General features: G+C 49.7%; 1 protein-coding gene across 11 annotated transcripts in view; it reads right to left on the bottom strand.

Annotated features, from left to right (window-relative positions):
* Positions 1 to 913: 913 nt before the first annotated feature.
* The window catches only part of GRB10 (growth factor receptor bound protein 10), a 217528-nt gene continuing 195192 nt past the window's right edge, over positions 914 to 23249 (bottom strand). For all 11 annotated transcript variants that reach the window (XM_043872860.1, XM_043872867.1, XM_043872858.1 and 8 more), the window contains 6 exons: positions 18988 to 19065; positions 17236 to 17352; positions 16341 to 16407; positions 16057 to 16144; positions 4459 to 4552; positions 914 to 3739 (listed from right to left, as the gene is read on the bottom strand). In XM_043872860.1, the coding sequence (XP_043728795.1) occupies positions 3593 to 3739; positions 4459 to 4552; positions 16057 to 16144; positions 16341 to 16407; positions 17236 to 17352; positions 18988 to 19065 (591 nt within the window). In that variant the 3' untranslated portion in view covers positions 914 to 3592. The remainder of the gene's footprint in view (positions 3740 to 4458; positions 4553 to 16056; positions 16145 to 16340; positions 16408 to 17235; positions 17353 to 18987; positions 19066 to 23249) is intronic.

The raw sequence follows: 23249 nt of genomic DNA, 5'->3' as shown, positions 1-23249 counted from the left end.
AGGAGAAAAGAGTAGGAAAAAAAAATGGTAGTAAGGAGTATTCAGTAGAAATACATTGACATGGAGATTAAACTGGCAACCAAGCCTAACACCATGAAATAAAATAAAATAACAAAACAAAAATCAAAGCAATCAGTTCACCAAAGCTTAAAGCAGTGATGCAGGGATATATGCCACAGAAGCCAGCATGACTCCAAAGAGAAACGGAGGGAAAAGGAAACATGCTTGTAGGGGTGCAGGTCGGCGGTGGCCCAGGGACTAAGCAGCCCGCCCAGAGACTGTGCGTGACCTGGGGCACAGACGGGATGTGCACGCCAAACGGAGTCAGCTAGTTTGAGAAAAGGTAAATCTGAGGAAAGGCAGGTGAGAGAGGCCCAACACACATATTATTGCTGTCATTAAAAACGAGACCTGCAGTGATGGAACAAAACCAGATTTAGACGTGATTCAAGAAAACTTTCAGAGATCAAACCAGACTTGGATCTACTCACAGACTGAAAGTACGCATGGCGCCCCCGGGATGGGGGAGGGGAATGACACCCATCCCTCCGCAGCAAAGCCTGCCCGACCTGCAAAAGGGTCTGCGGTGCCCCCGTAGGCGGCCCGTGCCCCCTGGAGCGCCCTCTGCAGGCCTGGCTGAGATATGCGGCCATGGAGTCCCTGCCCGGCCTGGAGCCTCCGCGGGTCTGTTCTTGCGGAGGAAGCGGGGGAGGAGAGGCCCGCGGAGCTGCTCTGTGGTCAGCACGCGGCCCACCCAGCAGGGTCATCTGTCTGCACGTCACACCCGCTCGTCTGTAACTACTGTTTAGCCAGGTAAGAAGCACATCACTAAAATATCCCACATCATCTTCCTAGGTGTTTAGTGCTAGATCAGCCGGACGTTTTAAAATATAAACACACACCACAGGCAAAATGAAGAACACTGTATTAATGTTTATTTCTAATGACAAACAGAACATCAGTCCCTTATTGTACAAAAATACCTGAATGTTTACAATTAGGTTCGTGAGCCGAGGAGCTATGTACAGAAAGGAGCAAAGCACATGGGACAAAGGTTTTGTCTCTTCGGTTAATCCGTTCTGCTTTCCCTGAAAACGTCTACACGTCGGGCGATGCCATGCTCACCACGCTTGCATCACAGCCCCCGCGAGCCAGCCCCACCCCTGCAGAGGTGCGTCGATTGGTCAAACCCTCAGGTATTCAGTGCAGAAAAGAGAAGACAAAACATCTAGACTGAGGCACATATTTCTCCAAGGTTTAGCAAACAGAAAAACATTCTGAAACTCTAACACATAAGGTCACAAAGCTCTCCTACTTAGCATTATCCCCAAAGCATTTGGCGTTTTCTTTCTCAATTCAGTCCAGGTTGCTACATGGAGTTTCTGTTCACAACAGAAAATCACAGGAAGAGATAAAAAGTCAACAGGCTCCGAAATGACCCTGAGCTGTTCCGTTTACATTCATGTCATTTAAATACAAAAATAAAAGTCGAATGTCCTTCAGCCCCTGGCTTGCCCAGCTGGACGCCCACCTCCTGCAAGGGGCTGCCCAATGGCAGGTGGATCCCGAGTGGCCTGGTACAAGGGGCCCTGGGAGGGTCACACTTTGTGACAGTTCACTGTGGCCAGGAGGTACACACAGAACCGTGCGTCAGAGTCAAGCTTTAGTTCTCTTTTTAAATACAAGGTGTATTTATAAATACGCAATACTGCAGATACTAGCTGTCTACTGAGTGAGTCTCATCTCACTGGTGGAGACTGGTCTATGTAAACAGAAAAAAGAAACTGGAGAGGTGGCTTTTTATTTATTTTTTTTTTTGCTGGATTTTTTGTTTTTGAAAGGCTTTACCTCCAACTGGTAAAGAGAAAAATGTCTACTAGTATAACTGAAGCATCAGTCCCTCCAGGGGAAGCAGACTGCCAGGTATGAGTTGAAAATTACCTAATTGTCAACTGTTGGAAAGATTAACAGGCTAGAAAACAACCAAAAACCCCCCCAAAAAACAAAACAAAACAAAACAAAAAAAGCCATTGAACGTTCATGGTTAAAAACATATTTTACTAAAAATTCTTCATTTGTCTAAGTAGACACTTCATGGAAAATAAGTAGAGTGTGTCTTGTCAACTAAAATACAGTGTCTATACCACGAACTGAGGTACAGCGGGTACGCGTCACTGTGTCCTAGGCCGCACGTCTCCCTTGGGAAGTGCTGCAGTGGGCAGTCCAGGGATCTGGCAGCCAGCATGGTCCAGAGGGGCCAGGGAAGCATGGCTGCTATGATCTGGGGACGAAGTCATCTTTCAGCAAGCGGCATGCATGCTGTCAGGGGAGCCCTTTCTGCTCTGCAGGGATCAAAGGCAGAGGAACGGCGGCCTGCACGCCGGAAGACTCGGCCACTGGGCAGGGCGGAGGGTGGGGACATCTCAGGCCACCGTCTGACTCAGTTCCTGGAGCAGCACACAGCGCTGCGTTGCTAACCTGTCCAAGGCCAGCCCCGCCGTGGGGGCCGCTGGACCTGGGCCCGTGGAGGAACCACCTGCGGCCTTGCAGCGGATGGCCCCTGGGCTGCCAGCAGGATGGAGGCCACCAAGAGAGACCGTCCCCTGTGGGGCTGCCCTCTGTCACCATGGAAACCCGGCCACGCAGGTGCCACCTCCTTTCAGATCCTCAGAGCCCCCAGGGCAGGAAGAGCAGCCCTGGAAGGCTGGCACCACTGCAGAGGGGTAAGGCAGCGATGGTTCTAGAGCAGGCTGGAAGGTGGGGCAGACGGGCGACGGGCACTCGCTGTAATTAGGAAGGCTGGCCTGTGGCCAACGAGGGGCCGCCACTCAGCCCCTCCGTGTTGAGGGACAGCGAGTTTTCCAAAGAAACACGTGTCCAGCAGCGGGGGAGCAAGACGACACGTGGACGGAAGGTGGGCAGCACGAGTCGGGGATGGTCAGAGCGGGGGTGGCAGCCTGGGTCGCCTCTGGCCACGCAGCACACCATGGGCCTACCTCAAGAACACCTTTTATCTCAAAACGCTTTCAAGTATACGGGGGGGCTGGGTGCCTGCTGTCTGGGAGTGACGTGCAGAGCCTACGCACCACCCTCTGCAAACACGGTCAGCCTCTGGGGGCTGCCCCCTTTCAAGTGTCTCCACATCTCGTACACACGGAAAAGCCACGGCCCCTCCTGCCATAAGCTGAATACAACATTGAAACAAGGAGTGCAAAAAAGGGAGCAATACAAAAAGTAAACATATCGGTTTTAATTGTCAAGATTATTCCAGGGCAAGCGCTCACTTCCAATCACTTCTCTCTGGCTAGCGCTCCTCCATGGCCCAGCCAAGACCATCATTCCAGTTTACTCTCGAATAATCTGCTCTCTCCTGCCCTCCCCGATGAGGCCAGGGAGAGAGGGGCAGCCCTGCTGCATCTGCAGCAGCAAACCACCGTCAAGTCCAACAGATGAGTCGATTGTGGTCAGCCGGCGCCAAATGCACCGTCTTGCTCCGAGCCCTAGGGTGCAGACAGACGTGTGCTGAAGGATGCACAGGCCTCTTCAGTCCAGTGTCAGCGCCCACTGGCCTGCAGCCAGGCTAGATCTGAGGTCATAAGGCCACTCGGATGCAGTGGTGCTTCAGTCTGCAAGGCAGGACCCCTTTGTTCAGCTGGTAAAAGTCAACAAGCTGGATCAGGTCAGAGAATTTGGTGTTCCCGTCGTCAAGGCTGAAGAATGTCTGCCCGTCATCCTCGCACTGGAGAGACACAATAAGACCGGCTAAGTAAGAGACCACAGCTCAGGGGATGAAACAGGCCCCACGGTCAGGATTAGTGTTTTCCACCCCTGCGGAGGTTCTAGGGCGACACATGGAATCAGTGAGGTGAGCTCGAAAATAACAGGGCAGGAGGTTGCGGAGTGAGTTTTTTGTGTGGAGGCAGGTTGGGAGAGGTACTGCCAAGTACCTAAGGCTTCAGGGCACAGCTGCTCCCCTACATCTGAGGAGGGTCCCAGGCTCCTCCCAGTTCGCCTTGCTCATAAGGGCAATGTTGGTTAGTCAACCTGTGAGTGTCCATGCACTCAGCATACCCCATGGAGGAGGGGGAGGTTGACCAGTTAACCTGAGTATTCATGCATATAGCATTCACCACAGAGGAGGCTGATCAGTTATCCTGAGTGTCCATGTGAGCACTCAGCACACCCCATGGAGGACGGTGAGGTTGACCAGTCATCCTGTGAGTGTCCATGTGAGTATTCAGCACACCCCACGGAGGAGGGTGAGGTTGACCAGCTGACCTGAGTATCCATGCAAATGGCATGCCCTATGCATAGAGGAAGCTCCTATAAAGATCTCACTAGTAGGCTTGAAACTGTCCGACATTTACTGTTCTCTAGTGTGGTTAGTTCAAAAATTGCATGAGGGACAAAACCAGAACACAAAAGAGTAAGAATGAGTGTGAAAAGGTCAATACTTACAGGTAAGATCTGGAAATTTTTAATTTTCTGATGATGACACAGTGTGAGGACAAATGCCTTTGGATTACTCTGGCTGTCACGGAGGAGAAAGAGCCTGGGAAGGAAAAGAATTAATTGACTGTTAATTCCAGACTGAATATGCATGTTATCTGCATATGTCAACATAGACAGGCTTCAGGAGGCGAAGTTTCAGGAAGCTTTGGGAGCTGAGTGAGCTGTAGGGTGAGGCCACCCTCCACACCTAGACTCTGCTCTGGCTGTCACTCCCCATCAAAAGGAACCAGGGGACACAGCTCCTTGGGGACACGGCTGCCTCTAGGGCTGAGGCAGGAAAGGTACAGGGTGAAGCTGGTACACTTTGTGTCAGAAAGTAAGGAGGTACTCAAAGAAAGCTAACTTAGGAGGCAGTGTGGCCACACCCAGGCATCTAAGTGAATAACACCGGTGATTGATTATGACCTATAGCATAGAACAAGAATCCTGAGTCCACACTGGTGTGATAAATAAATGAACAAATAACAGAGGAGGAAAAAAAAAGCTCTTACTAAGAGCAGAAGGCCAGCTACACAAGCAAAGAAGATGGATTAGAAAACCACCATCTGGCAATCACCAGATATCACCATTGATTAAGCAGATTATTCACAGGATGCTGAAACCAGCATCAAAGTTTGATGAGAATAACAGTATCTCCATAGTCTCAAAGATTTACCCACTAATGTTTACGACAAAGGGACCAACAGTAACCTTCCGACAGAGAAACCTGGTGGATATCATCTTCAGGTATTCAAGTGACCACCAACAGGAATGAGACAACCCGCCCCAGCACCTCCCAACAGGATGCACTGAAGATGACTCGGCATCGCCTCCTGGGAGTGAGCAGATGAGCCTGCACCTGGTACTTCTGCCCTTACGGCTCCTGCAAGTGTCGAGACACAAAGGAAGACAAGGCCTGTGCTGCCCAGGGTGGTGCTGGGGCCTGGAAGTTCCTTTCCTTGGCAACAAAGGATACAAGTCAGACCCCTGGTAAAATCTGGGAAAGTGGCATGGCCGGGGACAGAATCGCATTCGTGTTAATTTCCTAATTTTTATAACGAGCCTGTGGTTGCCTAAAAGAAGTCCATGTTTTTAGAAATTTTATATTGAAATAATTACAACTCACTCCTAAACGGTTGTGATAAAAGAATGCAAGAGAGAACATGACAAAAGGTGCTGCAACAGTCATGACTCAGGGCACCTGGGTAACATGTGTACAGGAGTCTGTTACATGATTCATGCGACTCTTCTACAGTTTGAAGTCACATCAGAAAGTCTGCAAATAACAATGATGGCCAGGATGTGGAGAGAAGGGAGCAATGTTGGTGGGAATGTAAATTGGTGCAGCCACTACAGAGAAGAGTATGGAGTCTCCTTAAAAACTAAAACTACCACATGAACCTGTAATTCTACTACTGGATATACATAAATGGAAAAAATGAAAACACTAATGTGAAAAGATACATGAACCTCAGTGTTCACAGCAGCACTATTTATAATAGCCAAGACACGGAAGCAGCGCAAATGCCCGTCAACAGATGACTGGATTAAGCAGCTGTGGTACATACACACAACGGAATGCTACTCAGCCATAATAAAGAGTGAAGTCCTGCCACCTGCAGCAACATGGATGGACCCAGGGAACATTATACTCAGTGAAATAAACCAGACAAGCCCTGGATGATACCACTTATATGTGGGACCTAAAAAATAATACAAATGGATATATAAGCAAAACAGAAACAGACTCTCAGGTGCAGAGAACAACCTGTGGTTACCAAAGGGGAGAGGGAAGCGGGGAGGGACAAGTCAGGGGCATAGGATTAACAGATCCAAACCACTGTGTATAAAATAGACAAGCGAGAAGCATGTACTGTGCAGCGTAAAGATGATACCCACTATCTTGTAATAACCAGTAATGGAGAAAAATCTGCAAAAATGCTGAATCACTATGCTATACACTGGAAACTAACACAGTGCTGTAAATCAGTGATACTTCAACTAAAAATTAGAATAGCAGGAAGAAGTGTAAATCATCGCTTTTACGTGAACAAATCTGGAATCAGATGTTAAGACAGAGTTCTTCTTTAGAAAGGAAAAGGCCCTAATTCCAGGGACAAAGAAGAAATGGCCTCAGAGGAAACATGTTTTAAAGTCATTAGACACCAAACTGTGACAATCAGATAAACCATCAGTGTCTAGATTGTAAATTCAGATGGAAGGCAATTCAATAAGCCTGGGAAATCCTGTTATAAAGGTGAAAACGTTTTATTTCACCATAAGACATCTCAGAGCCTTTAGAATGTAGATATTCAGCATGACTCCCGTAGGGCCCCCGCAGGAGGTTTCCTATCTTACCCGACTCTTCACAGCATCTTTGATTATATACCAGCCCCTCTTTGATGGCATTCTGTAGGATGCACGTTCTGCAGGATACATTTTGGAGATGCCAAGCAGGATGGAACTGCAGTGTGGGGCTGGGAGGGCAGGAGAGGAGTGGTTATGAAGCAGATGTGTGTGTGACGTGTTCGGTGCTGCCGGAGCCAGGGGGACGGGAGGGCCAGTTCCTCTCCCAGGAAGGGCTGTGTGCCTGTCCTTCCCGGGCTGTGCTCTCTTCTCCACGTGCTTCCCTAGCAGAAGCCCAGGGACTCGATCTTCCTGGAGGAGAAGCTAGGGCTGGGCAGTCTCAGCTGAGCTCTCAATGAGCCCCCAGCTGTTTCCTTCCGAGCACCAAGGAGCAAGGCAGGTACGGATGCTGTCTGTCTGCGGCCCAGTTCGGGGTGTGATCAGGAGATCCTGAGGCTGCCCCAACGGCCTGTGCCTAATAGTGGTCTACCTGAAATGACCTCCGACAGGGAGGCACGGGGGTAGGGCCCAGGAGTCAGCGAGATTCCTGGATCTCACACTTGGGAGCGTCGGACCGCGATCTGCCACCTTCCCCGGCTTCTCCTGCAGGACCGTGCATGTGCTGGGAGCTGTGGTGTAGACGCTGTACGCACGGGAGGCAGTGCTGACTGCCATCAGCAAACTGCAGGCGCGGGGATTTCTGCTGGGGCTGGAGCACTGCTGAGACGGGCTGGGGGCCGCCGCGCCCAGAGACGTCTCTGCTTGGGACTCAGGATGGAACATGGAGCGAAGGCGCTGGTGCCCAGGGCGTCCTTGCTGCCGTCAGGACTCAAATCAGGGGGCTCACGCATCTATTCAGGGCTGAGCAAAGGGCTGCTCATGTCCAGGGCTGACGCAGATCAGAGGGACAGCACAACTCAGGCACGCGGCCCAGGCACACGCACACCGCCTCGCTCAGGACGACCCTGTCACTGTCCTCATTTTACAGTGAGGCGAGGGGGCCCAGAGACGTGAGGCAAATTCCCCGAGGCCACACCGCCAGCAGCAGTCACAGGGGAGCCTGGGCACAGCTGGAGCAAATGTGCAGGGGTTCCTTCGTGGCTGGCAAGGATGCTACACTCCGCTGAGGGTGCCGTGGCAGCCCTGAGGGCACCCCACTCTGCCTGTGGGGAGAGCCGTAGAGAACACAAGTCTTGGCAAGGTCACAGCCTTCTGCCCAGTGGAGGGGCCTGGAGCAGAGACGGAGGGACCAGCTCACGAAAGGCACAGAGGCCGGGGCTGTAGATGGCAAGGGGGCAGTGGTGCGGACCCCAGTGTGGACACGGCGGGGGCAGGCGGGGGTAGGACACAGCCTTGCATGCTGCAAGTCCCGGCATGAGCCCTGGGCTGAGCCACAGCGGGGCCTGCAGAGCAGGACCGGCCCCTGGGAAAGCTCCTTCCATCTTGGGCTCTGGCACGGGCTGCGGGCCGCAAGAGGGGCAGGAAGGAGGCAGCCAGGCAGCGCTGGGCTCTGCAGGGCTGGGGGTGTGAGTGCAGAAGCACACGCACATGTGTGTGCAGGCTCAGGCTTCCGTGCGTACACAGGTCACCCGTGGGAGCGGGCGTGGGGCGGCGCCTGCATCCAGGTGGCTTCAGAGGCCCCTCTGGGTTGACTGCAGGCTCCGCTGTCTCTTTGCACCCTCTACGTCATCCATGATTGAGGCTGAAGGTCTCGGCAGCAGTGTTTTATAACACCCGTCATCCTGGCCTGCCTTTCAGGGTGGTTTGTTGTCAGACTCTAAATTGGCTTCCTCCATTACCTCTGCAGGGATTCATAACGATTTGGCATTGATTATTTAATTTACCTCGCTTTCCAAGCACATTTCCTCCCTAAACACGGGAGTGAGTGGACGATGTATACCACTGTGAATACCACCTGAATGGGTCCCCAAATCCTGCCTTTGGTTTTTGCTAGAGCGCCAGCAGCCAGAGGCTGGGATTGAAGGATCTAACATACAACCTTAGAGGCAACTCAGACCCGGGGAAGGATAGAGAGGAACACAACAACTGGGGGTGGGAGGACAGCTGAAAGGTGTCCCCACTCCTCACCAAGGCTGGACAGAGGGAACCTTGCCAACTGGGGCTCGGCTCCAGAAAAAGTTGAATTGCAAGACAAATGGGGTTTAAAAAAAAAATGAGCCGACACAGTGCTGTGGGCCCAGCATGCTGGCCCTCCCCACCCCGGGGCTTCTCCATCCCAAGACCGCTCCTTTTAATGCAAAGTGGGCTGGCCTGTCAGCCTCTCAGGGATGCGGGTGCCACCATCACTGCCCTGGGCCCCAGCAAGGATGCACGGTACCCAGTGATGCCTCCCGTGGAGCCGGCACTTCTCTGGCAGTGCTGAGAGCAGCTCTTTCCTATCTGCCCATTTCTGTCTCCCTCTAACCTTAAAAGAACCTAATTATAGGGATGAATCACTAGGCAATGGAAATTAACTCCTGACCTATTCTCTCCCGAACGAGTTATGCCTTGTCTGACCTGCTGATTCTTTTCCTAAATACAATAAAAAGAAGTACAAATAAAAAGGAGAATTAAGCAGTTAAAGAATGGCTACCTCTCTACCCAAAACGGCCTCCCTAAGCAATCCTGCAGGCAGTCCATGTGGGTAAGATAACATTTCGAGTCATCCAGTCTGCACTCATCGGAGAATGGTACGAATCTAACCTCCTGCCTTCATGATGCACTGAGACCCTCACTCCCCACCCCCAGCCCCTGCCCCGTTGCCCTGTTTCCCTTTAAAATCTGTCATTGCTGAGCAGAATCTTCAGAGCTGGTCTCAGGACATGAGTTCACCTTCTCCCCAGGTTGCTGGCTTTTCTGATTAAGGAACCTTTCCTTTGTACTCACACTTGTCCCTTGAATTACTGGTTTATGAGTGACAAGTGGCCGAACCTGGCTTCGGTTACAGTAAGATGTCACTCGGCAAGGAAAACCACTTAACTTCTGAAAATGAACCCCACATATGATACGGTAAATGGGGCCCCATGAGAACATTTGGGGGCTTAGTTTGGTTGGGGTTTAGGGCTGCAACAGGTAAGCATCCTATCCTTGAAGCCCCTGGAAAACACACAAACCTACATGCAAGAACTATCACTAAGAGAGGAGGGCAGGCTTTTTTCTCTTAGGCAGAAAGTTCAGAGGAGAAGCATCTACTCTGTAGTCAGCATGGGCCACTTTTAAGGCTGTAAAAGGACTGTTCTATGATCAAGTGACATTTCAGAAAAGCTGTCTGGAACAACTGTACACCCACATGGGAAAAAAATCAGATCCATCTTTACACTGAGAACTAGGATAAATAAATTCCGAATGTACTTGGGATCTAAACATGCAAACAAAAATGAATAAACAGAAATGGAAGAAATAATCATGAAAAAAAAGGAAGGGAGTGTAATCAATAATACAAGTTCTAGAGTATAACATGAACAAACTCCTTTATGATTGAGGAGTGGAGAAAACTTGTATGACTAGGGCTCAAAAATCTAGAAAGATACAGGCTGAAGGACAGAAAAGATAAATGTGACCATATTTAGAAAAACTGTACAACCAAACCAAAATCAAAACAAACCTCCCCTCAGCTAAGTAAAAAACACAAAGAACAACCTGGAAAAAAATGTTTGTAAAAAATGGATAGAGAAAAATCAGGCAAAAGATACATCAACAGTTCAGGATCACAGAAAGGATTAGAAGTGAAACTGGTCCTTACACATACAGCAAGAGACTCAGCCTCCTGGACAAGGGACCCACAGGTGGCTCTCAGGCAACCCCGGGGAGGAGAACCGGGCGTATTTTACAACATTCACTGCTCAACACTCCCCTGTCTACGAACTCACGAGCAGAAACAGAAGATGGGGCACACTGCGTCACAACAGAGGCCTGGAAAAAATGAAGCTGGAACAATGTGTGAAAGCGAATACAGCAGGGGACCAGGAGGCGGCCCTCCTTCCCAGCCTCCTCAGGACGCAGCTCAGCTCAGGCTTGCTCCTCCGTGGACAGCACACACCCTGGTTAAGGAGAGGCAGATTACAAACACAAATGTGTTTTGCTTATATCTGAAAAAGGAAACAACAGAAGGATAAAGAAACGCTGATGAAAATGTTCACCAAAGGTGGAGTTGGGGAGGACAGTCAAGTCACCAGGCAAAGTGCCTTTTTTTAGATTTTTGACTTTGGAATCAAGGCAATGTTTCAAATAGTTTTAAAAGCAGCATTAAATGGAGGAGAAAAGAAATCAGATCCTTTTAACTAATAATCAAAAATGAGGAAGGAACCTGAGACATGGCAGTTTGGTGGTGGAACCACAGAGAAGAATTACCTTAAGGCTAGTATTTTAACGTGGTCCTGCCTGGAATGTTCCTTAAGGATAAAAGGGCTATAAAGAAGTGTGAATTTAGTATTCTTACTGAAGTAATATTATGAATATTTTTATGGTGTGATATGGGATACAGCTCACAAATACAGAGTGAGGTAAAGCAAGTAGCTAATGACATTAGGTTTTTCAGAAGAAGAAAAGAGAGATACAATAAAGTCTAAGATGTACAAATCCTGTAGCTTTCCATTTGAACTGGGATATCAATGTGGACCTGTAATCTATTTTTCAGTTTAAAAAGCCTATGTCCTAGCTTTTTAAACTGAAAAAGAGAATTCCAGAAAAACATTTACTTCTGCTTCATTGACTTATGCTAAAACTTTTGAAGTGTGGATCACAACTAACTGTGGAAAATTCTTCAAGAGATTGGACTACCAGACCACCTCACCTACCTCCTGAGAAACCTGCATGCAGGTCAAGAAGCAACAGTTAGAACCAGACATGGAACAATGGACTGGTTCCAAATTGGGAAAGGAGGATATCAAGGCTTCATACTGTCACCCTGCTTTTTTAACTTCTATGCAGAGTACATCATGTGAAATACCAGGCTGGAGGAAGCACAAGCTGGAATCAAGATTGCTGGGAGAAATATCAATAACCTCAGATATGCAGGTGACACCACCCTTGTGGCAGAAAGTGAAGAGGACCTAAAGAGCCTCTTGATGAAAGTGAAAGAGGAGAGTGAAAAAGTTGGGTAAAAGCTCAACATTCAGAAAACTAAGATCATGGCATCCAGTCCCATCACTTCATGGCAAACAGATGGGGAAACAATGGAAACAGTGGCTGACTTTTTTTTTGGGGGCTCCAAAATCAGTGCAGATGGTGACTGCAGCCATGAAATTAAAAGATACTTGCTCCTTGGAGGAAAAGCTATGACCAACTTCGACAGCATACTAAAAAGCAGAGATATTACTTTGCTGATAAAGGTCTGAATTGTCAAAGCTATGTTTTTCCAGTAGTCATGTATGGATGTGAGAGTTGGACCATAAAGAAGGCTGAGCACTGAAGAATTGATGCTTTTGAACCATGCTGTTGGAGAAGACTCTTGAGAGTCCCTTGGACTGCAAGGAGATCAAATCAGTCAATCCTAAAGGAAATCGATTCTGAACATTCATTGGAAGGACTGATGCTGAAGCTTCAAAACTTTGGCCACCTGATGCAAAGAGCTGACTCCTTAGAAAAGATCCTGATGCTGAGAAAGATTGAAGGCAGGAGAAGGGGACAACAGAGCGTGAGACGGTTGGATGGCATCACCAATTCAATGGACATGAGTTTGAGAAAGCTCCAAGAGATAGTGAAGGACAGGAAGGCCTGGTGTGCTGTGGTCCATGGGGTTGCAAAGAGTCGGACATAACTGAGATGACTGAACTAGAAAATCAGTGTGAACCTGTAATCTTTTTCAGTTTAAAAAGCGTATGTACTAGCTTTGTCCATGGAAATGACCTAGGGATTTGGTTTCTAGACACCATTTTCCATTCCAAAAAGTTAGGGCATCTGAGAGAATGTGTCACAGCTAGAAAACAAACCCTATTAGTTTTGAGTCAAAAGAACTCAGGAACCAACTTAAGAGAGGCACACCCCACGAGCCCAAAAGAAAGCATCCAGAAAATCAAGAACATTAAGCTTGGATTGAAAGAAGTCGAACACACAGCATCAAGCTCATCACCAGAGTTAAAATACAAAATACAACACCTCATTTGTCAGTCTTGGAAGATGGCAGGATACCAAATGATGACCCTGGGATGGACACTGCTCTGTGATGATCTAGTGGGGTGGGATGGGGATGGGAGGAAATCCAAGAGGGTAGGATATGTGTACATAAATAGCTTACTCACATCATCGTTCAGCACAAACTAACACAATTCTCTAAAGCAATTATATACCCCCCAAAAGAAAAAAAGAAAATGACAAATAAAAGGGGAAAACCAGGCTGCCCTGGTGGCCCAGTGGTTGAAGGTCTGCCTTGCAAAGCAGGGGGCATGGATATGGTCTCTGGTCTGGGAAGATCCCACATGCTGCAGAGCAACTAAGCCCTTGTCCCACAACTACCGAGCCACATGCCCTAGAGCCTGTGCTCCCCAACCAGAGAAGCCCCTGCGATGAGCCCCCTGCACACCGCAACTGGAGAACAGCCCCTACTCGCTGTTGGAGAAAGCCCACCCTAGCAACAAGAACCACACACAGAGCCAAAGTAAATAAATGGACATACTAAAAAAAAATCAAGCACTTAGTTACCTCTCCCAGAAACACAAATGTGTGACAGGGGAAAGGGTTTCAAGGAAGGGGCTGTGAAGGAATAACAGAATTAGAAAATGACGATTTTGTAACCTCTAATAAAACAATGACCCTGGGGGCTGGGAGCTGGGCGAGGGTGGGGGTGGGGGGCCGGGCTGACAATACAGACCCCTGCCCAGCCCAGGATCAGGGAGCAGGACAACTTGGGGCAAGGAGTGCAGACACACAGCGACCGCAGCTCTGTCCCAGAAAAAGCCTCTGCCCACACTTCACAGGAAACCAGGGAGACAGAGGAACACAGTCAAAGAAACCACAAACACAGAATTAGCCAATGACCTCCTTCTTCAACAATGGGAAGACAAGGGGAAAAAAAGGGGAAAGAAAATGCAGTGGCGGGAGACCTGTTCTATTTAAGGAGACTTAGAGACACAGCAACAGATGCCATGGATGGCTCCCCATTTAGACCAAGTACATTAAAGGGCTTTGTGCATGAACATGACAGCACTTCTAAGGACACTAAGAAAGTCCTGTTTATCTTAAGTGCAGTGATGATATTGTGGTTGTGTCGAAAGACATAGACACACTCACTGCAACAGTTACTGGTAAAAATTCCGAGTGTCTGGGATTTCCTTTAAAAGACTCCAGAAGAAGAAGGAAGAAAAGTCGGAAAAGTTGGAAGAAGAAGGAGAAAAAAAATAATAAACATGTAGGAGGAGGAAGAGAGGCTCAGGTGAGCAAGTTCTGAAGCTGGGCAAGAGGCGGATGCGGTTTGTGATACTCTCCTCTCTCAGCTGAATTCTCAGATGTCCATAATAAAACTTTTTAAAGATGAAGGATTTAAACAACAAAAGGAGTGTTCTGAGTTGAGCAGCTTCTGAGAATCTGTTCTTTAAGTAGACCCAGTGAGAAGCAGCTCCGACAAGGATGGACCAAGGCCTCCAAGCAGTTCCTCAGGGCCTCTTTTTTGGGGCATGGAGACAGAATTCTGGCTGAGCTTCGCAGCACACCCTGGGCCCTCATGCATCTGTAGCCCCACTCTAGGCAGATCCCTCGCATTCCCTTGATGCTGAGCCTGGCCACGTGGCTTGCCTTGTCCAAGCAGGTGTCAGCTTCAGAAGTGTTTGTGCACTGCGGTTTGACGTCTTACCCCCAGGACCCCCACGACGGCCACAAAGTGCATGGACGCAGGCTAGCATGCCAGAGGCCTGCACCCAGCCGCCTCATCACACATCCACAGCAGCGCTGGCCACTGGCCACTAAGTGCAGCCATCGTGGCCCCAGCTTGTCAGGCCCCAGTGCGACTAGCCACCCAACCTGCCCCAACTGTGAACGGTGACACAGCTGTGCTGCTTTAAGCCACTGAGGTTTGGGGTGGTTGGGGCAAAAGTCAAAGGACATAATGCATGAAGTAAAAGGTGTAGGCAAAAAGACAGTGTTCCACTTGCTTATTGCCTTATTAATTAGCGTGTGTTCTTTGGCTGTTCCAATTGCAGCAAACAGGTGGAGGAGGATTATGGGGTCTGGACAAATGGATTGCCCTTCTGTCCACTTCCTAGCCATGCAAACCCTGCACTACCTTCATACTCCTGAGCACATTGCTCCGATTTAAAACGAGGCTGCTGCCCCCCCCTCACCCCCTCTGCCCCCCCACCCCGTGCACGCACACACACACACACACACACACACACGCACGCATGGCAGCACACTCTGAGCAGCTGGGCCCAGCAGGCTCCCGCCCGCACACACACACACACACACACACACACACACACACGCACGCACGGCAGGATGCTCTGAGCAGCTGGGTCCTGCAGGCTCCCGCCTGCACACACACACACACACACACACACACACACACACGCACAGCAGCACGCTCTGAGCAGCTGGGCCCAGCAGGCTCCCGCCCGTGCACGCACGCACGCACACACACACACACGCACACACACACACACGGCAGCACGCTCTGAGCAGCTGGGCCCAGCAGGCTCCCGCCTGCACACACACACACACACACACACACACACGCACACACACACACACGGCAGCACGCTCTGAGCAGCTGGGCCCTGCAGGCTCCCGCCTGCACACACACACACACACACACACACACACACACGCACGGCAGCACGCTCTGAGCAGCTGGGCCCAGCAGGCTCCCGCCCACACACACACACACACACACACACACACACACACGCACAGCAGCACGCTCTGAGCAGCTGGGCCCTGCAGGCTCCCGCCTGCACACACACACACACACACACACACACACACACACACACACACACACACGGCAGCACGCTCTGAGCAGCTGGGCCCAGCAGGCTCCCGCCTGCACACACACACACACACACACACACGCACGGCAGCACGCTCTGAGCAGCTGGGCCCAGCAGGCTCCCGCCTGCACACACACACACACACACACACACACACACACACGCACAGCAGCACGCTCTGAGCAGCTGGGCCCAGCAGGCTCCCGCCCGCGCACACACACACACACACACGCACACACGCATGGCAGCACGCTCTGAGCAGCTGGGCCCAGCAGGCTCCCGCCCGGGGCGCGTCCCTTACCCGTCCACGAGTCCCTGCTGTTTAATGATCCGGTGCGACTCCTCCCTGGAGATCCTGCCGTGGAACCAGTGCTGCGTCCTGTGAATCACTGTGGGGACCAGAAGAAGGAGGGCAGCCCGGGCTCCACGCACGGCAGCCGCCTTGCTAAGCGCGCTCAGGGTCACAGGGGCCCTGACTCCTGTGGTCCCGGCTTTCGTGCGCTGCACTCCGGGCCCACCGTGAGGCCGGGGAGTGCTTTTATGTTATTTACGTACAACAATATCAAGCCAACATGCTGTGTTTACCTGTACTGAGGGCGGAAGGGTGGAGGGGGCTTTGGCTACCTAGGATATTCATCCGCGTGCTTCGTTTCTGCAAAAGAAATGCCCGCGTCAGCGTCAAGGGAGCCGCGAACACAATCACCGCGCCACCTGGGACACACCGGGGCAGGAAGCTGGCCGGGTGCACGACCCTTGATGGCGGAGTGGCTGCCGCCTCGGTCCCTCCCGTGTGGTCACAAGGACCCCGCCCATGTGACCAGGAGGGCAGACAGCTTATGGGGCGCAGCTGTTAAAAGCAAAACCAGAAGCGTCCCACCCCGGTGTATCACCAACGATCGCAGCGCTGAAGCCGGGCTGTGTCTGCACGGAGACTCGCAGTGCGCTTCCCGATACCCCTCGGGAGAAAACCACGCGCGTCCAGGGGACTCAGGCCTGTAGCTTTGGGGACATTCCCCTTTTCCGAACACTGTGAAGCTGAAGGATGGGGAGGCTTTCTGAGCCAGAGTTGCCTGGAAAGCTCAGAAAGGCTTGGAAGTTGGGTGAAATTCTTCCATCTGGAGATTAGGAACTTGAATCTCAGGGTAAAGAGACTGTTCGAGGCTGGGAAGCTGGTCGGCGTTTGAGCCACGATGGAAATGACTGGCCCGGCGTTCTCCCATGGGGCCCTGACAACACGTCACAGGGACAGGGATGTGGGCCAAGAGGCCTCAGGGCTCTGCTCCTGCCCCTCCTTCCAGGGAGCCCAGGGACTGCCCGGAGGAGTGGCCAGGTGCCGGGGCGTGGAGGAGCCCAGGCAAGCCACAGCCTCCCTCAGGTGAGAACTCACAGCCACGCCCCCTCTCTGGCTCCACATCCCTGCCGCCAGCACAGAGCTATTTCTTTGCGGCAGACCAGGGGTGGGACCGGGCCACAGTCTTACCCTCCAGGCGTGGCCTTCTTCCAGGGCTGCGCTCTGGGCCTCAGCTGGATTCTCAATTACTCTTCCCGTTTGCCCAGAGAAATCCATTGCCACAAGGGAGTTCTCAGAGACGCTGCGCTGCAAAGGAGAGGCCGTGGATTCTTACGATGCAGGGAAGCAAGTGGAGCTGCGGGTGGGGACGGCGGTGTGGGAGAGCTGTGCAGACCCAGGGAGGGGCGGCAAAGGACGGGCAAGGACCCTGCCGCCAAGGATCGGACAGAACACTCAGCATCTGACGGGCCCTTGGACGAAAAATGGCTTTGGTTTTTCTCAAGAAGAGGAAAGAAACCTTACAGTTCTCTCAAGATATTCGGAAGCTGCTGGTTGAGGCCACTGGGTCCACCCATGTGGTTGTCCACAGGGTCTCTAATGTGAATTAAAACTCATCAAAGGAGGGCACAGTTCTTGAGGACCTAGCCTTCTGTGATCCCCCTTTGCCTGGCAAAGTAATAAAGTCATTCTTTCTTTCTCCTCCATTACAAAAAAAGACCCACAAAAACTCATCAAAGAAATGGTAACATCACAGGCGAGCCAGCCCTCACCGGCAGCCAAATCCCTTCTCAGGTGTCAGTTCACAGAAACATGGACACCCCTTCTGTGGGCACTTTGACATCTCTGAGGAATGGACATCGAGAGATTGTTAACTCATTATCAACTGGGGGATTTCTGCAGAAACTAACACCTGTGGTTGGTGATGATTTTTATTTTGGCTGGCCAAAAAGTTAACTCTGTTATTTCAGTAACACTTTGCAGGTTATCACGTTCAGTAGTTACCCCTGTAAAGTTCTCCAGCACTGTCAGTTTCATTTTCACTTTCTGCATCAGAATCAATCACTAAGGTTTTCTGTCTTTTTGTTGGTCTGATATTCACATCGTCTGAATCAGAATTATATTCTGAAGAACTACCATCTTCTGAGACACTAACATATATGTGACTTGGACAATCAGAGAAAATATCTGCATAAAATTCACCAAAAAATTTTTCACTCAAAATTTCTCGATGTGTCATTTTTTAAAATTTCACATTTACAATATACACAGGGTGCAACAAAAACCTAATGGAGCAAAACCTGACTGATAACAATAATCATAAACTGTATAATGAACCTTTGATCAATTTTAAGATCTAACAGCTTCGCACAGTGATGATAATTCTATCACTTTCTAAAAATGTATTGATACTCCTGGCCAATAAACATTTGGATAACAAAAGACGTGTTAATACATCGCCCAGTCAATAATGTGTTAAGATCATATTTGGGGAGGATGAAGTGTTTCTGCACCTCTGGGATATAAAGTCCATCCTGAGATGACAGGAAGACTCACTACAATCTCAGTTTTTGCAAGGACTCAAGCATCATGGTCAACAGCACCATGGACCCCTTGGCTGAAATGGACAGACGCAAAGGTGGTGAAGGCAGCTCCTCAGTAGACATGGGCATGCTGTCAACATTTCTGAACACTAGAATACAGCTCTCAGTGGGAGCCATTCACCAAAGCAACGCTGCAGGGAGATGTGGGAAAGGGGAGAGGGTAGGGAGGAATCTGCTCCCAGCAGTCACACTGCTGAGATGACAAAGTTCATCTCCCGGGAAATGCATGCTGGTGAGATATTCTGGCTCCTCTGGCAGCCTCACTGAGAAAAGATGCCCACAGCCGTGCTGATGCAGCAGCTGAAGACGAATGTGGCTTCAGAGGTGCAGCTTGACTTACCACTGGAGTCGAGAAGGAGGACAGCATGGCCTTCCTCTGCTGTGGGATTCTGTAGTTCTGGTAAAGGAGCATCCCATACTGAAGAGGTAAGGAGGGCCAGAGTCAGTCACCAGGGCATCCCCCAAAGCCCCACACGGGGCAAACCCCTGGCACTCAAGAGCCACACTCATGTAGAACAATGGGCGACGACCGGGTGGACTTAAGACTAAACACCCAGCAGAGCCCTGTCTCTGGGGCCTGCCACCACCAACACTCCACGGTCAGTTACCACTCTCTCTGGGGGTGCTGGGTGGGCAGGGAGCAGTCAAGGGAGTAACAACATAATAACGCATAGCAAGAACAATTCGCCTTCCTGAATGTTGCTGTGGGCAGAGCTCTGAGTGCTTTATGCTGCTCTTTTATTTAATCCTCTCCATGTTATCAAATATATACTTTATCCTCATTTCACAAACAACAGAACACAAACACGTGAAGCAAGCTGCTCAAGGTCACAGTCAAGTAAGGATTCGGGTTCTGAATGTACAATCCTGCTTCCAAACCAGTGCTCTTCCTAACCACCAGCCTCCCTGCCCAACCAGCTCAGCAGTTTGGGCTTGATTTCCTCTGTCAATAAGCACTGAGTGTCCTGCAAAGCCTCCTACACTCCTGATGTCTCAACCTGCACTCCTCAATTATACCTTCAAATCACACAGAAAAGAAAAAAGGAAGAGGAAACAGGCCTCAAGCGGGCTGCATCTTCCTCTTCACTGCTCTTCATGGATGTCAGCTCATTTCCAGCTCAAGGACCAGCGGTATGTGCTCACTTCTAAACTTAACATACTTAGAACATGACGAAAAGGTCTTCCATAGATACAATCGCACCCCAGTGAGACAGGAAGACAGAGAACAGATCAAAAGAAATGTTTGAGATGTAGTTCAGTCACTAAGTCATGTCCAATTTAGTGACTCCCAGGCTCCCGTCCTCCACTATCTCCTGGAGTTCACTCAAATTCATGTCCATTGAGTTGGTGATGCTACATAACCATTGCATCTCCTGCCACAGCCTTCTCCTTTTGCCTTCAATCTTTCCCAGCATCATGGTCTTTTCTAATGAGTTGATTCTTTGCATCAGGTGGCCAAAGAATTGGAGCTTCAGCACCAGTCCTTCCAATGAATATTCAGGGCTGATTTCTTTTAGGATTACCTCATTTGATCTCCTTGGATCACAGTCTTGTTGTGGAGAAGGGGCTTGTGTAACCCAGAGAAGCTAAGAAGCATGCTGTGCAGGGCCACCCGAGACAGATGGATCATAATGAAGAGTTCTGACAAAACGTGGTCCACCAGAGGAGGGAATGGAAAACCACATCAGTATTCTGGTCTTAAGAACTCCATGAACAGTATGAAAAGGAAGTATGTTTGTGATGATGGCCAAGAAATTTCCAAACAAATAAAAATACGCCAAGCTACAGAATCTAGGTGCAGGATAAAAGCAAAACAAAAGGAACAAATAAACAAAACCAGCCAGGAACATCATGCAAAACAGAAACAGAGAAAACGTAAAAGCAACCAGAGAAAGACTTGCTATTTTCAAAGAAGCAATGAGAAGGACAGTGGACTTTCTAACCTGCGTGATGAGAGTTAGAAGACAATGGGATGGGAGAAGCACAGGATAAAATAACCCCTAGTCTAGGACTTGACCAACTGTGAAAAGTTCCTTCAATAATGAAAGTAAAGTCAAAATAAACCAAATAAACATGGAGAGATTTAGTTGTTAGCAGGCCCATATTCAAATGGCTGCTGAGTGGAGTTCTGGTCCCAGAGAGAAGAATGTGGACTCAGGAAAAACGAAATGCAATCTCTGTGGCCACATCTGACTGGTATCCAAAAGGACAGCACAGGCCCTGATGTATGAAGGTGACCAAAACTTCAGTATACAGTGCTATTCCTGGTTCTGTTACAGTTTACACAGCACAGAGCTTGAATATTTCTCAAAGTTTAAAGGAATTCATTTTTTTAAAAAATGGGAGTTCAATTTCTCCCTCTGGGTTTTCCAGTTAATTTTAAGATTTTTCTGTTTTGCAAAGAATGTCCATTTCATCTTGATTTAAAAGTACAATGTAGGTAGAAATGCAAAGTCTGTCTTCACTGTTCCCATTTTTAAAATGACCGAGTTTTACAATTCTTCCTTCCTTTCTACTTTCCATGTATTTTAATTCCTGTTTCCATCTGTTCATGTAGAAAAGACATGTGTTTGTAGCTCACACAGACATGAACTGGGGGCTGCTCACACGCCATGCAGTGCAGCAGGTGGGCAAGAGGCCGGGAGGGATGGGGCAGGCGGGCTTTCAAATTGTTCCAGGGTGGAGATGCGCTGCAGAGATGCTATGAGTGGGGGCTGTTTCTAAACAAAAACTGAAACTGCACCTGCGTGCTAGACACTGGCCTGTCTGCTGAGAGTTTCTGGCTCTGCTTTTGAGTCAAGAAAGGGGCTGGCTCTTCTCGGAGAGACCAGGAGAGCAGTCTGGACCCTCGACTGTGAGTGGGATGGATACCTGTCGTTTCTGTGGATGGGAGACCCCTGGCTCTGCCTCCCTTCCCCGGCAGTGGTCAGGATGGGGCTGTGCCACCTGCCACATCTGAGCAGGATTGATCTTTGCTCTTACAGCTGCTGAGATTAGGGACTATTTGCCACTTAGCAATAACCTGATATGCCATGTAATCCATTCAGTCTTTTTATCTATTCCACATATTGAGGAATTATCCAAGATTTTGCCTGAGGAGGGAAAATAGGCTCTGCTACATAAAAATAAAATTTGGAAACTTGAGAGATCTTCTTGTAGGGAAGAAGGTAAAAGGGAAGGTCTACATCAGGGACTCTCATTATTTTAGGTTTCACGAAGTAATCCGATTTTGGGGAAAAAAAACTCCGTGACTGTCTTAAGCCCTGGCAACTAATTTTCCAAATAAGGCAATATACACAAACACACACCAAAAATTAATTGCTGATCTACCACCATATCAACAATATTTTATAAAATACTGTTGATAGAATAGTAGATCAGACAGTCAGAGTTTTATAGTTTAAATTAGCTAAGTTTACACAACCTCAGATTAAAGAATGAAGCCATTACCATGAACACAGCTGTTAATATTAGTAGCTTTGTGGAAAGCTGACTGCACTGTCCCCGTTTGTTTTGTTTTGCTGTGCCCTAGAGAAGTTGTTGTTTAGTCACTAAGTTGTGTCCAATTCTGAGCCCCATGAACTACAGCCCACCAGGTTCCTCTCTCCATGGGGTTCTCCAGGCAAGAATGCTGGCGGAGGTTGTCATTTCCTGTTCCAGGGGATATTTCTGGGCCAGGGATCAAACCTGTCTCCTGCATTGGCAGGTAGATTCTTTACTGCTGAGCCATCAGGGAAGTCTGGCCCTAGAGAAGATGTTTCTCCAAATGCTCAGTAGTCGGAGGACTGGCTTTTGCAGACCACAGGTCCGAACCCTGGGATCCAAAGAGGCAGTGAGCTTGGCTGTGTGTGCTGGCAGGTGGCACCACCAGGCGGGAGGCTGGAACACACCTGAACATTCTCCAAGTCCCCCCTGGGCTTCCTAAGAGAGTCCCCCAAGGGACACGGAGCCTTGGCCGGCCCAGCTCCCCGCACTCTCTCCTCACCAAACTGTGAGGGCTGAACTTTCCCCCAGGTTCCTGTGATGATGAAATGGGGTAACATGAAGCTCCAGCAGGTGCGTGGCATGTAGTGAGCACGCCGCAAGCCACCGGTGTTACCGCCAGGGCTGGGGTGCTTTGTCTCGACCCGACACTTCCCGGCCCCTGCACTTGTCTTGCTTCCACGCGCTGTGAGCACCTCTGCTCCGGGGGCCTGTGCCAGCAGGAGGCACCTCAGCTGCCTCTGTGCCCAGCATCCACTCTAACCGCCTTTTCCACGTCAAGTAATTCATTACAGAATTCTGTGGCAGTTTTTGTTTTGCTGTTGTTGTTTTAAAGCTTCTCTAAGACCTCCAGACTTAAAAAAAAAATTATATGTATTTTTTAGCCCTGCTTGGGTGGCTTGCAGGATCTTAGTCCCCCACTAGGACTTGAGTCTGGGCCCTGGCAGTGAAAGCACTGAGTCCTAATCACTGGACCACCAGGGGATTCCCGAGAGCAGGGGTCCCCAACTCCTGGGTCACAAACGTGCTGGTTCACGGCCTGTCAGGGTCTGGGCTGCACGGCAGCAGGTGAGTGGCAGGCAGGCGAGTGAAGCTTCATCTGTACTTACAGCCACTCCC

The sequence above is a fragment of the Cervus elaphus genome, chromosome 18, assembly GCF_910594005.1.
Source record: "Cervus elaphus chromosome 18, mCerEla1.1, whole genome shotgun sequence".
NCBI classification, from domain to species: domain Eukaryota; kingdom Metazoa; phylum Chordata; class Mammalia; order Artiodactyla; family Cervidae; genus Cervus; species Cervus elaphus.
Note: the sequence above shows the minus strand (reverse complement) of the source record. Positions and strands in the feature narration are given on the sequence as shown.